The sequence below is a fragment of the Octodon degus genome, unplaced genomic scaffold (assembly GCF_000260255.1).
Source record: "Octodon degus isolate 3935 unplaced genomic scaffold, OctDeg1.0 scaffold00092, whole genome shotgun sequence".
In the NCBI taxonomy this organism is placed as follows: Eukaryota; Metazoa; Chordata; class Mammalia; order Rodentia; family Octodontidae; genus Octodon; species Octodon degus.
In genome coordinates this window covers 1,957,054-1,976,821 of record NW_004524668.1, presented here as the reverse complement: position 1 = coordinate 1,976,821, position 19,768 = coordinate 1,957,054, and the positions used below count along the sequence as shown (strand labels likewise).

Here is a 19,768-nt window from a genome sequence, read left to right as displayed (position 1 = left end):
GTCTACAGAGTCTCACTACATAGATCAGACTTGTAGTGATTCTCCTGTGTTCAGCCTCCCAAAAGCTGGGATTACAGGAGCACACCACCACGCCCAGTCTCAGTGCACCCCAGGGGTGGGGCTGGCACAGTAGGTCAGGGATCGAACCCCAGCCCCTGTGTCTACCTTAGCAGGCGCTTTAGTCCATTGAGCTACTGGGCCAGCCAAATAGCTCAACGGTGTAACTGTAATTGTTGAAGATACCAGATTTGTGTAATTCTAGCCCTACTAGAATTTTGGGGATCATTCTGCTGAACCCTGTGGAAGCAGACGTCAGGGGTGGCAGTCTGTGGCCATGGGCTGGCTGGAGAAATGGGGTTGAGCTGGGTGGGGCAGCACAGACACCAGGCTCAGTGGCTTTCTCTCTGGCCACAGACCTAGACTGTGTCCTGACCCGGGATGACCTAGGACGGACCCCAGGAATGTGGAGGCGGCTGGCTGGCGTGGCCAGCAGGGTCAGTACCTTGTCTTCCATGATGGTGGCCACGTCCGGCAGGCCCCTCACAACCTTTGCTCGATCTGGAAGGGAAATGGGAGAGGTCCCCTGAATGTCTTCCTGCCAGCTGCTTTCCAGAGCAGGTCTCCTTGGGGCTGAGGGTTATTATTTTTTTTATATAATTTTTTTAAATTATTTATTTATTTTTATTTATTAAATTTATTTATTGTGTGTGTGTGTGTGGCCAGCTCAGCCCACCAGGGGGCGGGGCTGGCTGGCATGTGGTGCTGGGGGATGGAACCGCGGTCCCTGTGCTTTGCCAAGCTTGTTTCAAGTAGGTGCTTTAGACCACTGAGCCATCTCTCCAGCCCGAGGGTTATTTTTAAGCAAGGCTTCTTTCATTTTTTTCTTTTTCTTTTTTTTTGTGGAACCGGGGGCTTGAACTTAGCCTCTTGCGCTTGCCAGGGAAGCACTTATCCTACTGAGCTATCTCCCTGGCCCCAAGGCTTCTTTCAATGTGTACCTTTTTTTGGAACTGGGGCTTGAACTCAGGGCGTTGCGCTTGCCAGGCAAGTGCTTATTCTACTGAGCTATCTCCCCGGCCCTCAGTGAGCACCATTTTGGATGGAAACCTTTACGACTGTTATTTGCTCGCTTATCTTCACAAGTAGACGACAGGACATGCTGGGTTCCTGCCACCGAGTTGAGGTCATTATGATCTCATCCTCAGGACCACTGGGGGTGGCAGTGAGGTGCCCGTGGCCTCACTGACTTGGAGGCATAACAGAGCATTTTTTTTTTTTTTGGTGGAACCGGGGATTGAACTCAGGTCCTTGTGCTTGCCAGGCAAGCACTTATTCCACTGAGCCATCTTCCCAGCCCCGCCTCACTGACTTGGAAAGAAGGCAAATAATATTGCTCTGAACCTAGACGGGCAGCACCCAGTTGTCTGCCAGCCAAGGGAGAGAACCAAGAGATGTCCGAGCATTTGGGACACAGTGACTCTGATCCAGGCAACGGCCAGGTGGCCACTGTGGGTGGACAGGAAGAGAGCGGGGCGGCAAATCACAGAAAGCAGAAAGTGTGTTCCTTGTGCTGCTGCAGAGGCCAAGGGAAGGGAGGAGGCACAGGGCACGGCCCCACCTCTGCACCAGGGGTGTGGAGCCCGACTTGGACGGTGTCTGTCCAGTGCCCAGAAGGGGAGCAGGGCCCCAGGGCCCTGGACCCGCCAGGGAATGCCCCAGGGGTGGGTGCGGTGGAACAGGGAGATCTGCCAGGCACTCCTCAGTGAAGCGATCTACTTTCTTCACTGGCTCCGACTCCACAAACCTCTGGAACCACAGGTAGGTGAGTTCAACTAGCAGGACCCTACATGGAACACCAAGTCTAGGGCGTGGCATTCCAGTAGGCAAGGGGGACATTCGTGCTGGGTGAGCAGTTAAGTGGGTTCTGTGAGTGACAGCCTCCTTCAGGAGCAGCAGGCTGAGGCTGGCGTCCTTCAGCCCTCAAGGACACCTCCTTGTGTGGCCACTGAGACACCAAGATGGTCTGGACCATGGTTAGGACCTCCAGGTCTGCATTTTCCCGTTCTAGTTTCATCCTCCGTGTCACTGGGACGCTCAGAGACAAGGGTGTCACATGGGGAGGTGCTAACTGCGTCTGCGCCGGCAGCCTTTCCGCGTTCCTGTCCGTGTTGTGTAACCACCGAGCCTCCTTTCTTGTGGTCAGGCTGACAGGGCTACGGCGCCCTGCTGCCCAGGCCTGTGCTTCACTGAAGTGCCCCTTCCCATCACTGCCAGGGTCAGGGAGCCCAGACTCCCAGCACTGGGTCCCATAGTCCCTGCGGGGCTTGTCTCCAACCATGATCTCAGGTCCCTGGAACTTGTCTGGTCACCTTCATATCACCACTGCCCAGCAGCACCGTGTGACACCAGAGCCCCGCAAACCCTACGGTGGACTTGGGACTCCATGGACGCCCACCCCACATCTGAAGCAAAACCACAGAAACATGGGGGGTCTTACTCTTCTCGATGATCGCCAAGGCTCTGAAAAACAGAAATGGGAAGAAGGCGTGGGCTCCACTAGTCCCAGGGGATCAGGGACGACAGGGGAAAGGCAGAGCTGAGGGGCTCTTGCGCGCAGTTCATGCCCCAGCCTGGGGAGGGGGCCATGACTTGTGCTGAGAAATGTGGAGGAAACTTACTTCAGTCTCTGGTGTTCGGCCAGGGCGTCATCAAAAGCTGCAAGATGGAATGGGTGGTAGGGAAGAGGGAGTGTTAGGTCTCTGCAGTGGGACCCCAGGACAGGGCTCAGCCCCAACTGTCCTCCATTCTCCTCCCTGTTCCAGTATTCCCCTGGGGCAGTGACAGGATAGGGTGGGGAGAAGGGGATTTTTGGTGAGGGGGGACCGTGGGATTTTCTGAACAGGCTTCTGAGCAGACAGACAAGTGGACAGTTCACCTTGCCCTGAGAGATCCGTTGAGAGCTGCCGGACTTCCTTCCCAGCTGCTATTTCCAGGGTGTATTTGCCCTTGTCTGAGTCTTTGGGGTCCAGGATGTGAAGCCAGATCTCGTCCAGGGTGGTGCCTGCTCTAACCCGATCACCGCTCTCCAAGCGCTTGTCCCTGTGGGCAGTGACAGGGAAGTGGTCAAGGTCGGCAGCTGCAGGTCTACATGTGGCGTTCATCTTTTGGCGTGCAGACTACCCGTGAGACACCCGATGCGGATCCATGCAATTTCTCATTCACTATTCAACCAGTCCTCCCTTCGTCATACGGATGCCCATCATTCAACCCTCCACACCTTCATTCATTCAGTTGGTGGCACCTAGCTGTGCACAAGTGCTACGTGTGTCGTGGGTCCCAAGGTGTAGGGACCCCAAGAAAACAGTGTATGAGGGGCAGTGACTGCTATTTGAACCATTTCTTCTCCACTTCTTTCTCTTCCTCAAGCCTCCCAAAGTTCCTTCCTACAATCCTTCTCTTCGACTGTTCAGAATGGTATATGCCAAGATCAAAGTCTTTCCCTTTTTTACTTAAATTTCATGCCTGATGACACCTAGCACGCATCCCAGTGTTCTGCTGCCCCTGTCTGTTGCCAGGGCTCAGAAACTGGTTGCAGAAGGAGCCTCGTTGTCCTGAGAGTCTCTTTGACCTTGGATCTGCTGCATTTGATACCCTCGACCAAGTCAGTCTGTAGAATGGGTACAGCGGTGACTGCTCTGTGAGGCCAAGGGGGCGAAGGTATAAGAAGAAGCTGGGGGAGAATTCTGTTCTCCAGCTGTCTGGGGTGACCGAGCTCCTGGCTCAGTGGATACACTGTCTTGTCCACTTTCTGGATGCAGCCTTCACTTGGCTGTCAGCCTCACAGGCCCCTTTCTTCACCCCTTCTCCATAACCCTTGGGCACAGTTTGCTAAGTTTGCAGAGACCCACAGGCACCTACTGGACTACCTAGTTCTTTGTTTCTCTGTCCCTCCCTCTGCCATTGGCCGGTGGTGCTCTGAGATCAGGGTCCTTCTAAGGACATAGGTACAAGGCCGACCTACTTGTGGAACCAGGTGGTTTTCATGTACTCCACGTTGTAGTACTTGACCTTGCTGAAGATCCGGATGCCCTCCTCCGTGCCCTGGATCTTCAGCGGAGTTGCAGAGAGGGCTACAGAGGCAGAGAGAAAGACAAGTCCCTCCCAAGTCACTCTGGGCAGCGTGTTTAGGGGTCAGCCAACTCTCTCCTGCCTTGGGGGATCATGGGGTGGGGATACAGCTCTATGAAGAGGCAGGACCTCTTCTCCCAGTCCTTGAAGCTGCATACAGATCCAGCCCCAGCAGCCAAAGCAGGTGGGAGGCCCCGGGAGGCTCTTTGGCATCTGGGCAGGACTGTGCGAAGAGGTAGGTTTGCTTACCACTGATCCTGCCCAGCTCAGTGAAGACGGCATCCAGGGCTGCAGGGAGACAGAGAAGGGTCAGCTGTTGTGTGCTCCCCTGGGGATAGGCAGGGGTGGGGATGTCCTTGGACAAGCTGGGGGAGCTGCCCTTGGGCACAGGGGGCTCTGCAGGGTGGCTGCAGAGTGGGAGGACATCTGAGGCCCTCAGCGATGGTGGGCAAAGGGCCAACCTCAGGACTCTCTCGCAGGCTGAGCAGAGCAGAGGGGTGAGCACAGGCTTTGGGCGGAGTTTGGGGTGTACTGCAGGGACTGGGCGTCACAGCCACACACTTCAGGTCCCTGCCGCTGCCTGGCTGGGCAAACTTGGGCAAGTCACTGAACCCCTTCATGCCTCAGCGTCCCCAACGGACATGAGGATTCTATACTCTCACCCCCAGGTCCTACCACAGTCTCCAGACTGACTGTCCCAGCCTTCCTGGCCCATTTCGAACGCCAATAGCCAGCACCTACCTTCACCTGTGAGGTCCAGGATGGTGTCGTCCTCCCCACGATCATCGGAAACCACTGCTCTGTAAATTCCTTTGTCCTCTTTGGACAACTGGGAAGGAGGATGAGAGGTGGCAGCGTTAGCGTGGGTTCCCGAAGGAGAGACACCAAGTCAGGAGGGCCGTGCTCTCTGGGTGGCCTCAGCCAAGGCCTTCCTTCTCTCCCTGGGCCTCAGTGTACCCCTCTGGGCCCTGGCTAGTTCAGAGCCTGCTGATTTCTAGCTTAAGGCTGGTCTGGGCCTGAAGAAAAGGAGAGACTGGGGGCAGAGGCCACACCCATTACTACAAAGGGGTCTGGGGCAGGACCCAGGCAGTGGCAGCTCTTAACCAAGCTATGACACACTTCAGAAAGCCAGGGAAGCTCTGTACCAGCAGGCGCCCCACAACTATTAGGCATCTACTTGATTCCATGCCCTGTTTGAGGGGCTTGCCCTATGGTGACAGGCTGATGACATGGATTGTCCTAGCCAGGATTTACAGAAGACCCTGAAATGGTTATTTTCTTCCCAATAGCTGTGCGAACTTGGGCAAGCTAGACTGCACCAGACCCCTAGAGGTCACATGGCACCGGCATTTGGCCAGAGAAGCACTCATTGGACAGGACCAAGCCTTGTGCTTCTCCTCCCCTTTGAAGACCCCGAATATAGGGGAAGACTTGAGTGGGAGAACAGAGCTCCAGACCCGCTTTGCTGTGCCCTGACAGGAAGGTCTTGTTCCTGTCCTCAATCCTGGGCTGTGGGTGTAGGAAGGATTGTTGAGAGCCTCTTTATAGATGAAGATGGAGGTCAGGGAGAGGCAGCTCAAGCCTGGAGCCCCAGCAGAGGGGAAAGGCAGTAAAACTGGTTTATCTTTGCTGAAAATATTGATTGTGCTTTTCTTTATTCTCCTTTGGGGGGGGTGTTTTGATTTTTAAAAAATAAGGCACAAAATATTATGTATCTTGTTAATGCATTTTTGGTGCTCCTTAAATCTTGAGCCCCAGAGTGAAAGTCTTGCTTGTCTCACCTTAGTGCTAGCCCTGCTGTGGACCCCAGCCCCAGCCTGCATGCAGCTAAGGGAGGGTGTGAGCCCTGGAACCGGAAGTGTGTTTACCTCTTCAATGCGAATAAGCCCTTCCCCGGTCTGCTGGTCGTACTGGCCATTGGGCGCCTCTCTCTTCTGGAAGAACCATTGGAAGCGGGTCTCCTTCTTGGTGTTGGTCACCTGAGGACAGCGGGGTGTGAAAGACTCTATCACATTGTCTTTTCCCAAGTAAAAACTCAGCTCATCACAACTTCCTATTACAAACATCACCCCTTCCCCCATGATCAGACCAAAGGCTGGGATCCTGCACCTCTATCCCTTCTCCCTTTTGTTTTCCTTGTAAATATCTACCCCTCTCCTCTGCTGTCCCCATGCTGGGGATGTAAGCCCGGACCTTATGCACACGCCTCCAGCCCATGCCTATACCCCTTCCTTAGACTCAGATGTCACCTCCTCCAGGAAATCCTCTGCCTCTGTCCCCTCCTATTGTGATCAATCAACTTCCTGTGCACATCTGGTTGGACATAGGCACCCACATTCCAATGGCCCTGACTTGGGCCCTGGGCTTGCAAGCCTAAGGACACCAGGTCTTCATCCTTGTGGGCCAGTATCTGGTGCTTAGTGGGTGCTTTGAATTCACTGGATGAATCTGCTTCTGGGGGGATTAATCCATCCTCTGAGCCTGTCCTTCCCAGTTATCTAAGAGGCTGCAGTGCGCTGGAAAAGACAGGAGGCTCTGGAGTCAGGCAGTCTTGGTTAACTCCTGGCCCCTGCCTGAGGCTTGGGAAGATTTCCCTATTTGCTCTTTCATCCTCCCCCCCCCAAGTACTAGGGATTGAACTCAGGACCTTGTGCTTGCCAGGCAGGCACTTATTCTACTGAGTGAGCCCAGCCCTTCATCCTTAAAGTGAGGATAACAGTGCTTGTCTCAGGGGTGATGGGGTGGGGGGATGATGAAACGAAGTACTACTGTAACACCCTAAGCAGTGCTGACAATAAGCCTAGGGGACCCCTCTATGTTCCAGACCCCAGCATCCCAGTCCATCTGGACACCTTCTGAGGATTGAGCTCAAGGCTGGGCCACCTTGAGGATCCTACTGCCAAACTCTAGGGATGGAATTTGGGGGGTGGAGTGGGCAGAGACAGCCAGCAGGACGTGCCGTGGCCGCAGGTGGGGCAGGGACTCACCTTGCAGGTCAGCAGCACTTGGCAGTCCTCGGTGACCTTCCATTGCAAAGGTTCTTGGAAGTAGGGACCTGCGAGTCCAAGAGAAAACGCCCACTGGTCAGTGCTCCAGGCTGAGGCGGGCGCCACCTGGCGGCCAGACTGTGGAAGCCAGCTGGGAAGGAGGCTAGGAACCCTGGGTTTAAGATCCGCTCGCCAGATGCGCCGCGGGCGGGGTCCGGGGTGCCAGCAATCACACTGGGGCCGGGAAAGCGCTGGTTTGATCTGGCACCGGGAGAGAGGTGGACCGAGTCGCCGTGGAACTCTCTGGGGTGGTGGTAGGGGCCTCTGAGCTCCGAGGTCATACTTCTCCAGCACAGTGGCCTGAGGTCTTTGGTCTTCGCCCTTTAGCTCTTACCCTGTTTTCTCTTCCAGTCTCTTCTCTTGGCATCTGCCTTCCTCAGAAGTTGGTCAAAATCTGCGAACACATTGGGAGAGGCTGGCACCATCCGAGAAGAGCTCTGGTTCCCGGCGGTCATCAGGTGGACTGGAGGTGGGGAATGGGCTCAGCAGGCCCTGGAGTGGGAGCTGGGACAGGCCGGGGACCCGGGGGAGGGGGGCAGGATGCGGGGCTGACCGTCGTCCACCAGGGCCAGGGTGATCTGGTTCTTGGCTTTCCCATCCTGGAGCTGAGCGGTGTAGGAGCCTTTGTCCTCCTCAGACAAGTGCTGGAAGATCACTTCCACCAGGCCCTTCTCACGGTCAAAGTTGATTTTGCGGTTCTGGGGAGAACAAAGCCCAAGTGCTGTTGGTCACTTCTCTTGTGAACAGGCTGTAGGCCATGCCTCAGGGTGGAGTTGAGCTTGTGGACCACGCAGAGCTCTCAGCCTTCCCAGACCCTGTTCTGCCAGCGTAGGCTGGGGTGCCTCAGCCACCGGGCCCTGAGAACACTTCCTGGTGCTTGAATTAGTCACGTGGTAACGATCACCCGCTCTTCCCTGCTGTGCCTTGTTGTTGGTTATTTCCTTCATCTTTTACAATTTCATAGGGAGAAACCCCATAAAAGTATATGAAGGTGCTGGGTGTGGTGGCGCATGCCCATTCTCAGAACTTGGAGGCTGAGGCAGGAGGAGTACCATGAATTCGAGGCCAGCCTGAGCTACATAGTGAGACCCTGTCTCAAAAAAGCAACAAAAATATATTTGGATAACATAAAAGATAATAGGGGCCGGAGAGATAGCTCAGCCTGCATAAGTGTCTGCCTGGCAAGTACAAGATCCCAAATTCAATCCCTAGTACCAAAAAAAAAAAAAAAAAAAAAAAAAGGCTCAGCAAGTTAGCTGAGCAGACTAAGCACTTGCTTAGGCAAGCACAGGGCCTGGGGTTCGATCTGGCACCACGTGCCCTGCTGACCCTGCTCCCAGGTGCATTGAGCCAGCCATGGAGACCGGGTATGATGGCGCACGCCTGTAATCCCAGCACACGGGAGACTGAAAAACAGGAGGATCACTACGAGTCCAATCTGTGTAGGGAGACCCCGTACATCTTGTACTAAATACAAAAGAAAAAACAAAAACCTGAAAATAAAAATAATAGTCTCACTGTAATAGGAAAGATACAAAATTATTTCAAATCACATGAAATTTACTATGTAGACACTTGGACAAACTCTCACTCATGCTGTTCTGATTTAATGAGGTGGTTTGAAGTAGAGAAAAGCTGGTGAGATGGCTCAGTGGTCTAAAGCACCTACTTAGAACAAGCTTAGCAAAGCACAGGGACCGCAGTTCAATCCCCCAGCACCACATGCCAGCCAGCCCTGCCCCCTGGTGGGCTGAGCTGACCACACACACACACACACACACACACACACACACACACAAATAAATAAATAAAAATTAAAAAAAAATGAAGTAGAGAAAAGCAAAAAGATTGAACCTAGTCTGTTCAAGACAGAAAAATGGGTGAATGAGCACAAGAAAAGTGGCAGACAGAATTATGAATTCTCTGTCGAATGTACGTTAGGCTCGGCCAGAGCACCTTTTTTTGAGGCAGGGTCTCACTATGTAGTGTAGGCTGGCCTTGAACTCACTTATGCAGACCGGGCTGGCCTCAAACTCAAGGCAATCCTCCCACCTCAGCCTTCAAGTTCTGAGATTACAGGCGTGCGCCACCACACCTGGCATAAGAGCACTTCGCGTCCGTGCCGAAAACAGGGCGAGGGCCTAGACGTGGATACTCATCAGCACAAGCGCAGGCGTCCACCTGAAGACCATCTGGTGGGACACTCAAAAGTCGTAGGGGTATGGAAAACCCTCTGTGGAAGTGTCCCTTGCACTGGCCAGCACCCAGCATCCTGCCTCTTTTTCCTGCGTACTAAACTCCAGGTTCCCATCCCCACGACATCAGGGGCAGGCACAGCGTTGTAGGCAGCAGAATTAGAAATATTATAGGCAGTGAGACAGGGCCAGGCCCTCAAGGCGACAGCACGGAAGACAAGATACCTTGCAACTGTGAGAGAGACGGATGCTCCTGCTGTGAGCCAGACCTAAAGGTCGGACAAATGCTTACAGCCACTAAAGATAAGCATCTGGGATTGGTCATCAATCACTCTGAGGAAGCCAGGAAGAGGAACTAATCCAATCCCTACTGGCTACTGGATAAACCCGTGTGCTATATTCATGCCCGCTTGCTATGTGACTCACTTCCGCATTTGGTCCTGGATCTAATCAATTTTACCTGAGCAATGGTGCTTGTAGCTTTATTGGTTCACCATAGTTTTGTCCCACCTCATGCCCACCTAAGTGAGTTCTCATGTTCTCCACCTTAGACCCTTATGGTTTTACTCTATAAAAGTCCCTGGAAGAGACAGCTTCCAGGGGTCACCCACTTGGGGCCCCCCTCTTGTCCCTCTCTCGGACAGGAGCTTTTTCCCCCCAATAAATATATTCTGCTCATAACCTCCGTGTGTTCCTAAAATTCATTTTTTGGTTTTAGAGAACACAAACTCGTTCCAGGTGCCTTTCAGGTTGGGAGTTTCCTTCCTCTATATCTACAGCACGCGGCCCTCTCTGAAATGCCCACTGTGGCTCCCCACAGGGGAGCCAGGGCAGGCCACTTCGGTGTGGGGAGTGGGGTGGAGGTCTCCATAGGGACCGTGAGCGCCCCCTACCGGCGAGCTGAAGATCTCCTTCTCGTTGAAGATGAGGTGCAGCTCCGCAGCGGCAGACAGCTTCTCCACCTCCAGCCACAGCCGCACCTCTCCTTGCTCCAGGATGTCGATGTTCCAGCCGGAGATCAGTTTGATCACTGCAAGGCACAGGGCGGGAAGGGCAAGGGTGGGGTCCTCGCTTCCCTCCCTGCCAGGCCCACGTGCACCCGCAGAGGGCAGCTGCACACTGCATGGAGAACCAACGGCAGCTGCACTCGGCTCGGGGCTCAGGTGGGCTTTCTTTCTTTTCTTTTCTTTTTTTTTTTTTTTTTTCGGGGAATTGGGGATTGAACTCAGGCCCTTGCGCTTGCCAGGGAAGCACTTATTCCACTAAGCCATCTCCCTGGCTCCATCAGGAGGGCTTTCTGTCGGCTGGTGCTGGTTTTGTCTTTTTGAGACAGTGTCTCACTATTCAGTCTGGGCTGGCCTCAAATTCTCAGCAATCCCCTTGCCTTGGCCCCCAAGTGCTGGGATTACAGGTGCGTGCCACCACAGTGCACCACCAAACTGACTCTGGATCGCGTTGATCTCCACAAAGCGTTTCCCTTTCCAGGGCTCTGAAGGGGGCTATGGTTTTCAAACTGGACGAGCACTAGATTCTTGAAGACTTTCAAAAACATTTGTGCCAGGTGTGGTGGCACAGGTTTGTAATCTCAGAGCTGGGAAAGCTGAGGCAGGAAGATTACAGCAAGTTAGAGGCCAGTCTGGTCTAAATAATGAGTTCAAGGCTAACCTGAACTACATAGTGAGACTCTATCTCAAAAAAGCCCCCAAGCCAATAAAACATCTGAAAACAAAACAAACAGCCCCTCCAGCCCCCCACGCAACATAAACCACTGGTATCTGGGCTCTACCCCAGTGGCTCCGATCTGTCCAGGGTGTGGTTTGGCCACTGCTCCTGGAGTGGTTCCAATGTGTGGCCCAGTCTGTGGCCTCCCCTCCAGGACTGAGCATACCACCCTCGCCAAAGGAAGGATGCAGAGGGTTAGATGGGCCAAAATTTAAATGAGTGAAGAGCCAATGATAATAATTAAGAGGAAATGACTGTGGCCTTCCCTTCTTGCACGGGCTTGGCCCCCCTGGCCGCCCCTTTTCCTCTGTGGACTCTCTTGGCCCCTGACCTCCAGCCCCATCCCACCCCCTGCCTCCACCTGGGGTTAGTTCCCAGCCTGCGCTGCTTGGGAAGTGTCCTCGGTAGCTACAGCTTCAACGCTCACCTGGGTTTCTGATCTCGTGGCTCAACTTCTTCAGCTTGTCCAGCTCTGGCAGGAAGAGCAAAGAAGGAAGCAGCAAGTGTGAAATATCCGTGTCCCAGGGGACCCCTAGGGCCACCTGGGGTCACACGCCGAGTGAGTCCTGAGATGCTCCTTGATTTCCTGCTGCACAGGGGCTGAGGGTGAGCGCAGGCCTTGCCCTGAGGCACTGGGGAAGGAGATTCTGGGGTTGCTGCTGCTGGCCACCCCGAGATCGCACGGCTTTCCTGTCATTCAAGGTCTGGACCAAGCCTTACCTCCCGAGACAAGCACCTACTGTGTGCCAGCCTACGCATGACCTCAGTGGAGTCACACAGTGTGGTGGACTGAGCACCCCACTTGCTGCTGGCCACTCCAGGGCCATGGGGTCCTGAGCCCTACTGTTTTTTTTTTTAATATTTATTTATTTTTATTTATTACATTTATTTATTGTGTGTGTGTGTGTGTGTGGCCAGCTCAGTCCACCAGGGGGCGGGGCTGGCTGGCATGTGGTGCTGGGGATCGAACCGCGGTCCCTATGCTTTGCCAAGCTTGTTTCAAGTAGGTGCTTTAGACCACTGAGCCATCTCTCCAGCCCCTGAGCCCTACTGTTAATGAGGTCCCATCCTGTCCCGGTGCCCTGCAGAGGGTGGCGGCCCCATCTGCTCACTGCCTTTCTGTTGGGTTTGTCTGTCCTGTGGCATGAGCTCTGGACAGATGTGAGTGTCCAGCACACAGTAAGTACTCTATAAATCACTGCAGGGATGGCTTGGCAGGCTCAGAGCCCAGCTTCCTTTTCCCTGACAAAGCCCAGAATCCTTAGCACCCATCAAAACAACAGACTGCATCACTGTAGAGGATGACTTTGGTTTGCACAGGCATGTTTGTAACCGTGTAGCAACACTGCTTCAGAAGCGGCAGCCAGGGGTCACAGCGACCCTTTACGGATGAAGAAACTGAGGTACAGGAGGTGACATGACTCGCCCAGGGTCAAGAAGCCAAGCATTTGAAAACTGGCATTGTGACCCAGTGTCTCTGGCCCTTGATTTTAGCAAAACCCAAAGGCAGTGAGCAGGAGAGATGATGGGGATAGGTGGTCCCTGTTGGTAGGGAGACAGCAGAGCACCTCATCCTGGGTTTGAGTGCCACAGGCACCTTCAGACACAGCACCTTTCTCTGATTGGCTACCGGCTGGACCAGGCCCTCCTGACAACAGCTCCTCGCAATTCATTATCACCCTCACACCCTCATTTTTCTTAGGCTAAAGAAGGAAACAAAATAATTCCAGATAATTTGCTTTTGTCAAAAGTGGGAAGATGAAAGGGAGATCAGGAGAACGTGAATTTTACCAGGCAGGGATTTTTGTCTGTTGCATCCTGGTGTCATTCCCAGAACCTAGGACAGAGCCTGGCTGGAGTCAGGTGTCCACTGGGTGGTAAGTGGTTGGCTGGTTGAGTGCGTGGTGGCCGAGGGCTGCTCCTTGCTCGCCGTTAGGGCATTTGTGTTTGGACTTGGACTGGGGTCTGTCTCCTGGGGGACGTGGTGGGGGCAAGGACCTAACCTTCCTCAGTCAGCGTGTGGCTTGCAGAGATGTCTTCATCAGCATCCGTGACGACCACTGAGTAGGTGCCCAAGTCCTGAAGGTTGGGCTCTTTCAGGATGACCTGGGACCTGGTAGAGAGAGGAGGGCAGAGGCGCTGAGTGGCTTTTTGTGCTTGGTGGCCTGAACTGTCACAGGCCCCACCTAGGTGGGAAGCAGGGCAGCTGCCTTCCTGCCCTTCCTTGGGGTCTCCTCTGGATAGGCAACTTTGTTGGCCCTGTTAGCTGGGCTCTGTGGTACAGGGTCTGCTGGACCTGCCACCAGACCGCCCTGTCTTCCCTCAGGGCTTTCTCTCCTGCAGGGGGAGGCAAGTGAGACGCAGAGGCAGGCAGAGACCCTTGTGTCTCAGGGTCCAACTCTCTGTATGACGAGAAAGCCGAGTCTTGCAGTGGCAAGCTGCTGGCTCCATGGGTCTTCTTAGGGCAGAAACAGTGCAGTTCCTTTTTTTTAAATGTTTTTATTTTTTTTAAATTTTATTTATGTGTGTGTGTGTGTGTGTGTGTGTGTGGCCAGCTCAGTCCACCAGGGGGCGGGCTGGCTGGCATGTGGTGCTGGGGGATTGAACCGTGGTCCCTGGGCTTTGCTAAGCTTGTTCTAAGTAGGTGCTTTAGACCACTGAGCCATCTCACCAGCCCCAGTGCAGTTCCTTATGGAAAAAGAACTTTTAAAGAACATCTCCATGCTGGGCATGGCGGTGCGTTCCTGTAATCCTAGCACATGGGAGGCTGAGGCAGGACAGTCGCTGTGAGTTCAATGCCAGCATGGGCTACACAGTGAGACCCTATCTCAAAAGAGCATCACCACATCAGTCCCGCAATCGCCCTCTCCCCTCTTTTCTCCCCAGGTGTTCACAGCGGAGGAGCGGCTGACTGAGCTCAGCTCAGCCTCGTGCCCCGATATTCAGGTCCTGTGAGCAGCCGTGTCTCCTCCGCACCCCTCACTCACTTGTTCACTTCATCCTTGATCTCGACCCTCTGGGGGTCCGGTGGGCCTTTGTAATCTTTAGACCACTGAAACTCTGAGTCATCGGGGGCCTCGGGGGCTTCAAAAGCCAAGTAGATCTGGCCTTCTTTATCCACACCAACCTCGATCTCATGGGCACCTGGGGGCGAGATCCAGTGGGGGGACACCAGATGTTTATAAACAGTACATCTGCCCACCCCCACCCCCAGGCCCTCCCGTGGCTGCCACTGCACTGAGTAACACTATACTCTTTTGTGTTTGGGGGGCACTAGGAGTTGAACTCAAGACCTCACGCTTCCCAGGCAGGCACTGCACTGGGCTAACTCTCCAGCCCCAGACTCCTTCAGGTGGCCAGCAAAGCCTTGCATGATCTGGCTGTTTGTCAGCTCCAATGTCGCCTGCTCTGAGAAGCCTTCCCCAACTGCCTTGGCTCGAGTTCCCATCACACCATGTTTCATGCCCTCCCCAGCACCCATCACTATCTTAAACCACCGCCTTCCCATCTGGTTCACTCCCTCACATCTGTCCACTCCGTGCCTTCTTTCTGCTATTCCCAGAGCAGGGCCTGCTGTGTCCTCACTGAGAGGTGGGCGCCAGCAAATGATGTTGAATGAATGATTAAAAAAAAAAAAAGAGGTCAAGCCTACCTAAAAAGGATGCTCCCATCTCGAGTCCCACAGACAGGACTGGGTTTGGGGACAGGGACAAAAGCCAGTGGGGATGTAGACATGCTGGAAGAAGCTGCAGGCTGGAGCAGGTGGGGAAAGGGCCTGCATACTCTGTTCTGTGCTCTGCACCCCCAGCTCCCTCCGAGCCCAGCAGGGGAGTGCGGCGCCCCTGCCTCCTACCTGGCTTATCCTCCAGGAGCACAGGGTCAGTGGGCATTGAGGGCTGGCCCACCCCGGCTGAGTTCATGGCCTGCACCTGGAACACGTACCTCTTCCCTGTCTGTAGGTCAGACACCTGTGGGTGGGGCAAAAGCCAGCACTGAGGACAGTGAGGGTCGCTCCCCCAGGGCTTAGCGGGGGTGCAGGCTGCTGGGGGCCTGGAGCAGGAGTGGAACACATCTCCCTCCTGGGTTTGAGGTTTAAATTTTTAAAGAAATTTCAATTTTGTGGTACTGGGGATTGAATTTAGTGCCTCGGCACTGAGATACAGCCTCAGTGTTTTGTTTGTTGTTTAGACAGGGTCTCTCTAGGTTGCTGAGTTGCCCAAGTTGGGCTCTACGTTGCTATTCTCCTGCCTCAGCCTCCTAGAGGTCCTAGGACTACAGGTGTTCACCACCACATTGGCCTCTGCTCACCTCCCAGGCCCTGGCCCCTGGCTCCTTCTTGAAGCTTAATTCAGCCTCTTCTTTCCCATAAGCCTCTCTGCTCTCTTGGGTCCCTTGTCTCTTCCTCTGCTCCTACTTCTTCCTCTTCCTTCCAACAGCCAGAGGCAGGTCTGGGATCATTATTTTGGATTTTCTTCTCTCTCTCTCTCTCTCTCTCTCTCTCTCTCTCTCTCTCTCTCTTAATGTATTTGGTATAGGATCTCACTACGCAGCTCAGACTCCTAGTGATCTTCCTGTTTTCGGCCTCCCTAGCACTGGGATTACAGGCATGTGCCACCATGCCCAGTTTTGGTGGCCAGCTCAGTGAACCCAGGGGTGGGGTCAGCACAGCATGTGGTGCTGGGGATCGAACCCCAGTCCCTGTGCTTGCCTAAGCAAGTGCTTAGTTTGCTGGGCTATCTCGCTGGCCCCTTTTCTTCTCTTTTATTAGACAGGGTCCACTATGCAGTCCAGGCTGGTCTTGAACTCACTTTATAGCCCAAGCTGGCCTCAAAGCAGCAATCCTCCTGCCTCAGCCTCCCGAGCACTGGGGTTTCAGGTGTGCACTGCCATACTGGCATGGATGTCCTTTTCCTCAGCCCTTCTCACCCAGTCACCGAGTTCTGCCAGTTTCCTTTCCCTTAGGATTCCTGCACATGATCCCTCCCTCCATGCCAGGGCCACTCCCTGACTGAAGCTTTATTTCCCCTTACCTGGATTGGCCAAGTTTCCTAAATGGGGTTTCTGCCCCTGGACCCATCTCCAGTGTGATTTTCCCTCTGTCAATCTGATTATGCCCCCATCTTTTAGTGACTCTGAGAGTCAAGGGGTCAGCTTGGATGTTTAGAACCTGAAGTCTTCTAATCTGCCTTGACCTTCGTCCTTGTAGCACAATGAGAATCAGCAGCAATCGCTTCCTTTCCTTCATTCATCTGTGGACACTGCACCATCCCATGGGGTGCGCATCATCTGTCATCAATCCTCAGACAGGGAAGCTGGGTGAGCCTCCTCTTTTGTTCCACCCATAAACACAGACCTCGCCAAGCAGTATTCAGGCTTAGGGTTAGGAGGTCAAGCAGATTGCTGACATCAAAAAAGAGAGCCAGTGGGAGGCACCTAAGACCCTACACAGACGGGCAGCCTGAACTACAAAGGCCCTTTCTTGCCTTCCCTGCCCCAAGATTCACAATAAACTCACACATCCTATGAGGTGTGTGCTTGGCAGTGCTTTCCCCATCACGAGTAAGAACCCAAACCGCTCTAACTCCCTTCGCTCCAAGGCTTTCTGGGGTCTGCACGGTCAGGGCGTCCTTTCCACCTGTCGCCCTGCCTTTGATCTTGCGGAGCTCTCTGCTTGGACTGTTCCGTCTGGCCGACCCCAGCTCAGGCTTCCTGTGCTGCTCAACTGGGGCAGACAGACAAAGGCTCCCAGGATGTGGCTCTGACCACTTAGAGAGCTAAGCCGGGCGAAGCTATCAGAGGCAGTGGGACAGGGCATGACCCTCGGAGGAGTCAGTGCAGAGGAGGAGAACGCATTCCACCTGTGGCTGGAGGCGCCACAGGGCTAAGTTCGCTGAGCTGTCCCTCCACAGCCACATACTTCCCCAGGGGGAGACAATCCCCATAAAGTCATCAGTCACCCGGGGGGAGGACCAAGACCTCCTTGACCATCCCTTCCAGGAAAGCGCCTTGTGCTTTCCGTGTACACTTGCTACATGACTTGCTTCCGCACTGGATCAGCATCACCCAAGCAACCATACTTGTAAACTTACTGGATGACCATAGCTTTGTCGCACCTTCTACCCACCACGTGACTCTGTATCTATTGTGTAGTTCTGTTCTGTAATCCCTCCCCTGGACATGGAGTCTGAGGCAACCTGCATTCCGGGTCCCCTTCTGCCTCTCTTAAATAGACGCTATCTTCCCTCAATAAATATTTCCTCCTTTTAACCTCCATTATGCCTTAGAATTATTCTTTGATTTCAGAGAACATGAACTCGGCAGATTAGACATCTAGCGGGCTGGGAGTTACAATATTTCCCCTATATTACTTGGATTATTTGGGGTCCTCTGTCACCCCTGTTATGGTTTGTGTTTAGGTGTCCCCCCAAAGCCTCATGCAGTCTAGGGGTGGCTTCTGGAGTTTGTGATTGATACTGTGGGTGTGGTTGCTGCACCTGCCCTGGGGCAGGTAATTTGCATTTCAGTGTGAGGAAAGAGAAGCCAGCTGCTTGAGCTGCTGCTACCCCTCCCTCGCTCTTGCTCTTTGCCACTGCCATGAAAGGTTGCCCTCTGCTCTGTGCTGCTCTGCATTGGACCCAGCTGAGTATGGACTGAAACCTCCAGTAACTGTGAGCTAAATAAACCTTTCCTTCCTTTAATTTGAGTGTCGGATATTTGTTCCAGCAACGAGTGAAGAGTAACTAAGACAACCCCCAAATTGTCAGCATGCCCACCTCCCTCCACGGCTGCCGTCCTCACACCACGCTATCATTGCGGCTACCCAGGGACTGTCATTTGCTTACCTTTAGATGTCAGGAAGTGGGTAATGAGTGGCCAAGTGGCAGCCAACCTGGCCCATGCAGACACAGAGGCCAAGCCACCGTTCTGGCCTGGGGTCACCCCCAGGAAGGCAGAGGGATTGTTCATCATGTGCATCTCTCAAAACCAGTATGACTACATTGCTTACTGATCCAAGGGGTTAAAGTTTGTTTCTTATTTAAATTAAGAAACATTTGTCTGCACACATTTTTCTCTATGAATATAGATACTGTAGGCTATGTGCTATTTAAACATAAAATCTTACTCTCTTGCTTTGTCTTTTTCCTTTTTCCTTCCTTCTTCCCTCTCTCCCTCCTTCCCTTTCTTCCTTCCTTTCATTTTTCAGTTTTTTTTTGAAACAGGGTCTTATATGTAGCTCAGGCTGGCCTTGAACTCACAGAGATCCTCCTGCCTCAGCTTCCTGAGTGCTGGGATGACAGGCGTGCACCTGGTTGCTTTTATTTCTTACCTGCATACGATTGGTGTATTTTTATGGTGATAAATGAAAGTCTAGTTTGTCCTTTATACTACTGCTGCTCCTTATGCTTTATACTACCTGAAGCAGAATTTTTTTTTTTTAATGTATTTGGTACAGGGTCTCACTATGCAGTTCGGACTCCTAGTGACCCTCCTGTTTTCAGCCTCCCTAGCACAGGGATTACGGGCACGTGATGCCATGCCCAGACTCTGGGGCCAGCTCAGCACGCTCTGGGGGCAGGGCCAGCACGACATGTCCTGCCAGGGATCGAAGCCCAGTCCCTGAGCTTGCCTAAGCAGGCACTTAGTCTGCTGAGCTATCTCACTGGCCCCTGGCACAGGATTCTATATGAAGGACACTACAATTTACTACAGCAAATATCTTCTGGCAGATAATTAAGTTATTTCTGTTTTTTTTTTTTTTTTTTTTTTCTTTTTTTTTTCTTTTTGTGGTACCGGGGATTGAACTCAGGACCCTGCGCTTGCCAGCAAGCGCTTATTCTACTGAGCTATCTCCCCGGCCCTGTTTCTGGCTTTAGCTACAAGGCTACAGTGACGATTACCATCCGTAGGTCCTTCCACATTTGCCTCATTCTTTCTCTACAATTCCACCCTAGAAGTGGACTTCCCGGGTTGAGAGATATGCGTATCTACTTGCTGATATCCTGGGCTCACTTCTTATTTATTTATTTCTTGTCTCTTTGTTGAAACAGGGTTTCACTATGTGGTTCAGGCTGGCCTTGAAATCACTTTGTAGCCCAGGCTGGCCTTGAACTGATAGTGATCCTCCTGCCTCAGCTTCCTGGGTGCTGGAATTACAGGCATATGCCACTATGTCTGGCCAGGTCTTATTCCTGAGTGAGTTTTTTAGGGAGAAATCTGCCCAGCACTGAGCAGAGTAAGGCCAGTGGCCAGCTGAACTTACTGCCAACTTGCAGTGTGGCCTTGGTTAAGTCGCTCTCCTTCTCTGGTCCTGTGCTGCCAACAAGATAAGGCAGTGTTCGCTGAGGGTGGTTGTATCCTGAGTGTTCAGTGGTTCTGCCACATTCAGTGGTTCTGCCACATTCAGTGGTTCTGCCACATTCAGTGGTTCTGCCACATTCAGTGGTTCTGCCAGCCACATCCAGTGGCAGGGTTGGAAGATGAAGGGGTAGGAACTTACCCTGAAGTGGGTGCCAGAGATGGGGTCTGGGTTGACCTGTTTCCACTCCTCAGAGCCTTCCTCCTGGACACTGATGTGGTAGCCCGTGACTGGCCCAGCCCCTGTGTACATCGGGGGCTCCCACCGCAGCATCAGAGAGGTGGCCCGCACTTCGGACACCTGCACGTCGTATGGGGGAC

General features: G+C 53.3%; 1 protein-coding gene across 1 annotated transcript in view; it reads right to left on the bottom strand.

The window, feature by feature from the left end:
* Myom3 (myomesin 3) overlaps positions 1-19,768 on the bottom strand; it is a 47,057-nt gene that overhangs the window by 1,561 nt on the left and 25,728 nt on the right. Inside the window, exons 20-36 of the mRNA XM_004637599.2 lie at positions 19,590-19,768; positions 14,946-15,060; positions 14,080-14,236; positions 13,096-13,205; positions 11,520-11,564; positions 10,264-10,400; positions 7,729-7,873; positions 7,510-7,569; positions 7,116-7,183; positions 5,997-6,107; positions 4,870-4,957; positions 4,378-4,416; positions 4,022-4,130; positions 2,936-3,099; positions 2,679-2,715; positions 2,498-2,520; positions 503-558 (exon numbers count right to left, since the gene is read on the bottom strand). Coding sequence (XP_004637656.2) covers positions 503-558; positions 2,498-2,520; positions 2,679-2,715; positions 2,936-3,099; positions 4,022-4,130; positions 4,378-4,416; positions 4,870-4,957; positions 5,997-6,107; positions 7,116-7,183; positions 7,510-7,569; positions 7,729-7,873; positions 10,264-10,400; positions 11,520-11,564; positions 13,096-13,205; positions 14,080-14,236; positions 14,946-15,060; positions 19,590-19,768 — 1,643 coding nt within the window. The remainder of the gene's footprint in view (positions 1-502; positions 559-2,497; positions 2,521-2,678; positions 2,716-2,935; positions 3,100-4,021; positions 4,131-4,377; positions 4,417-4,869; positions 4,958-5,996; positions 6,108-7,115; positions 7,184-7,509; positions 7,570-7,728; positions 7,874-10,263; positions 10,401-11,519; positions 11,565-13,095; positions 13,206-14,079; positions 14,237-14,945; positions 15,061-19,589) is intronic.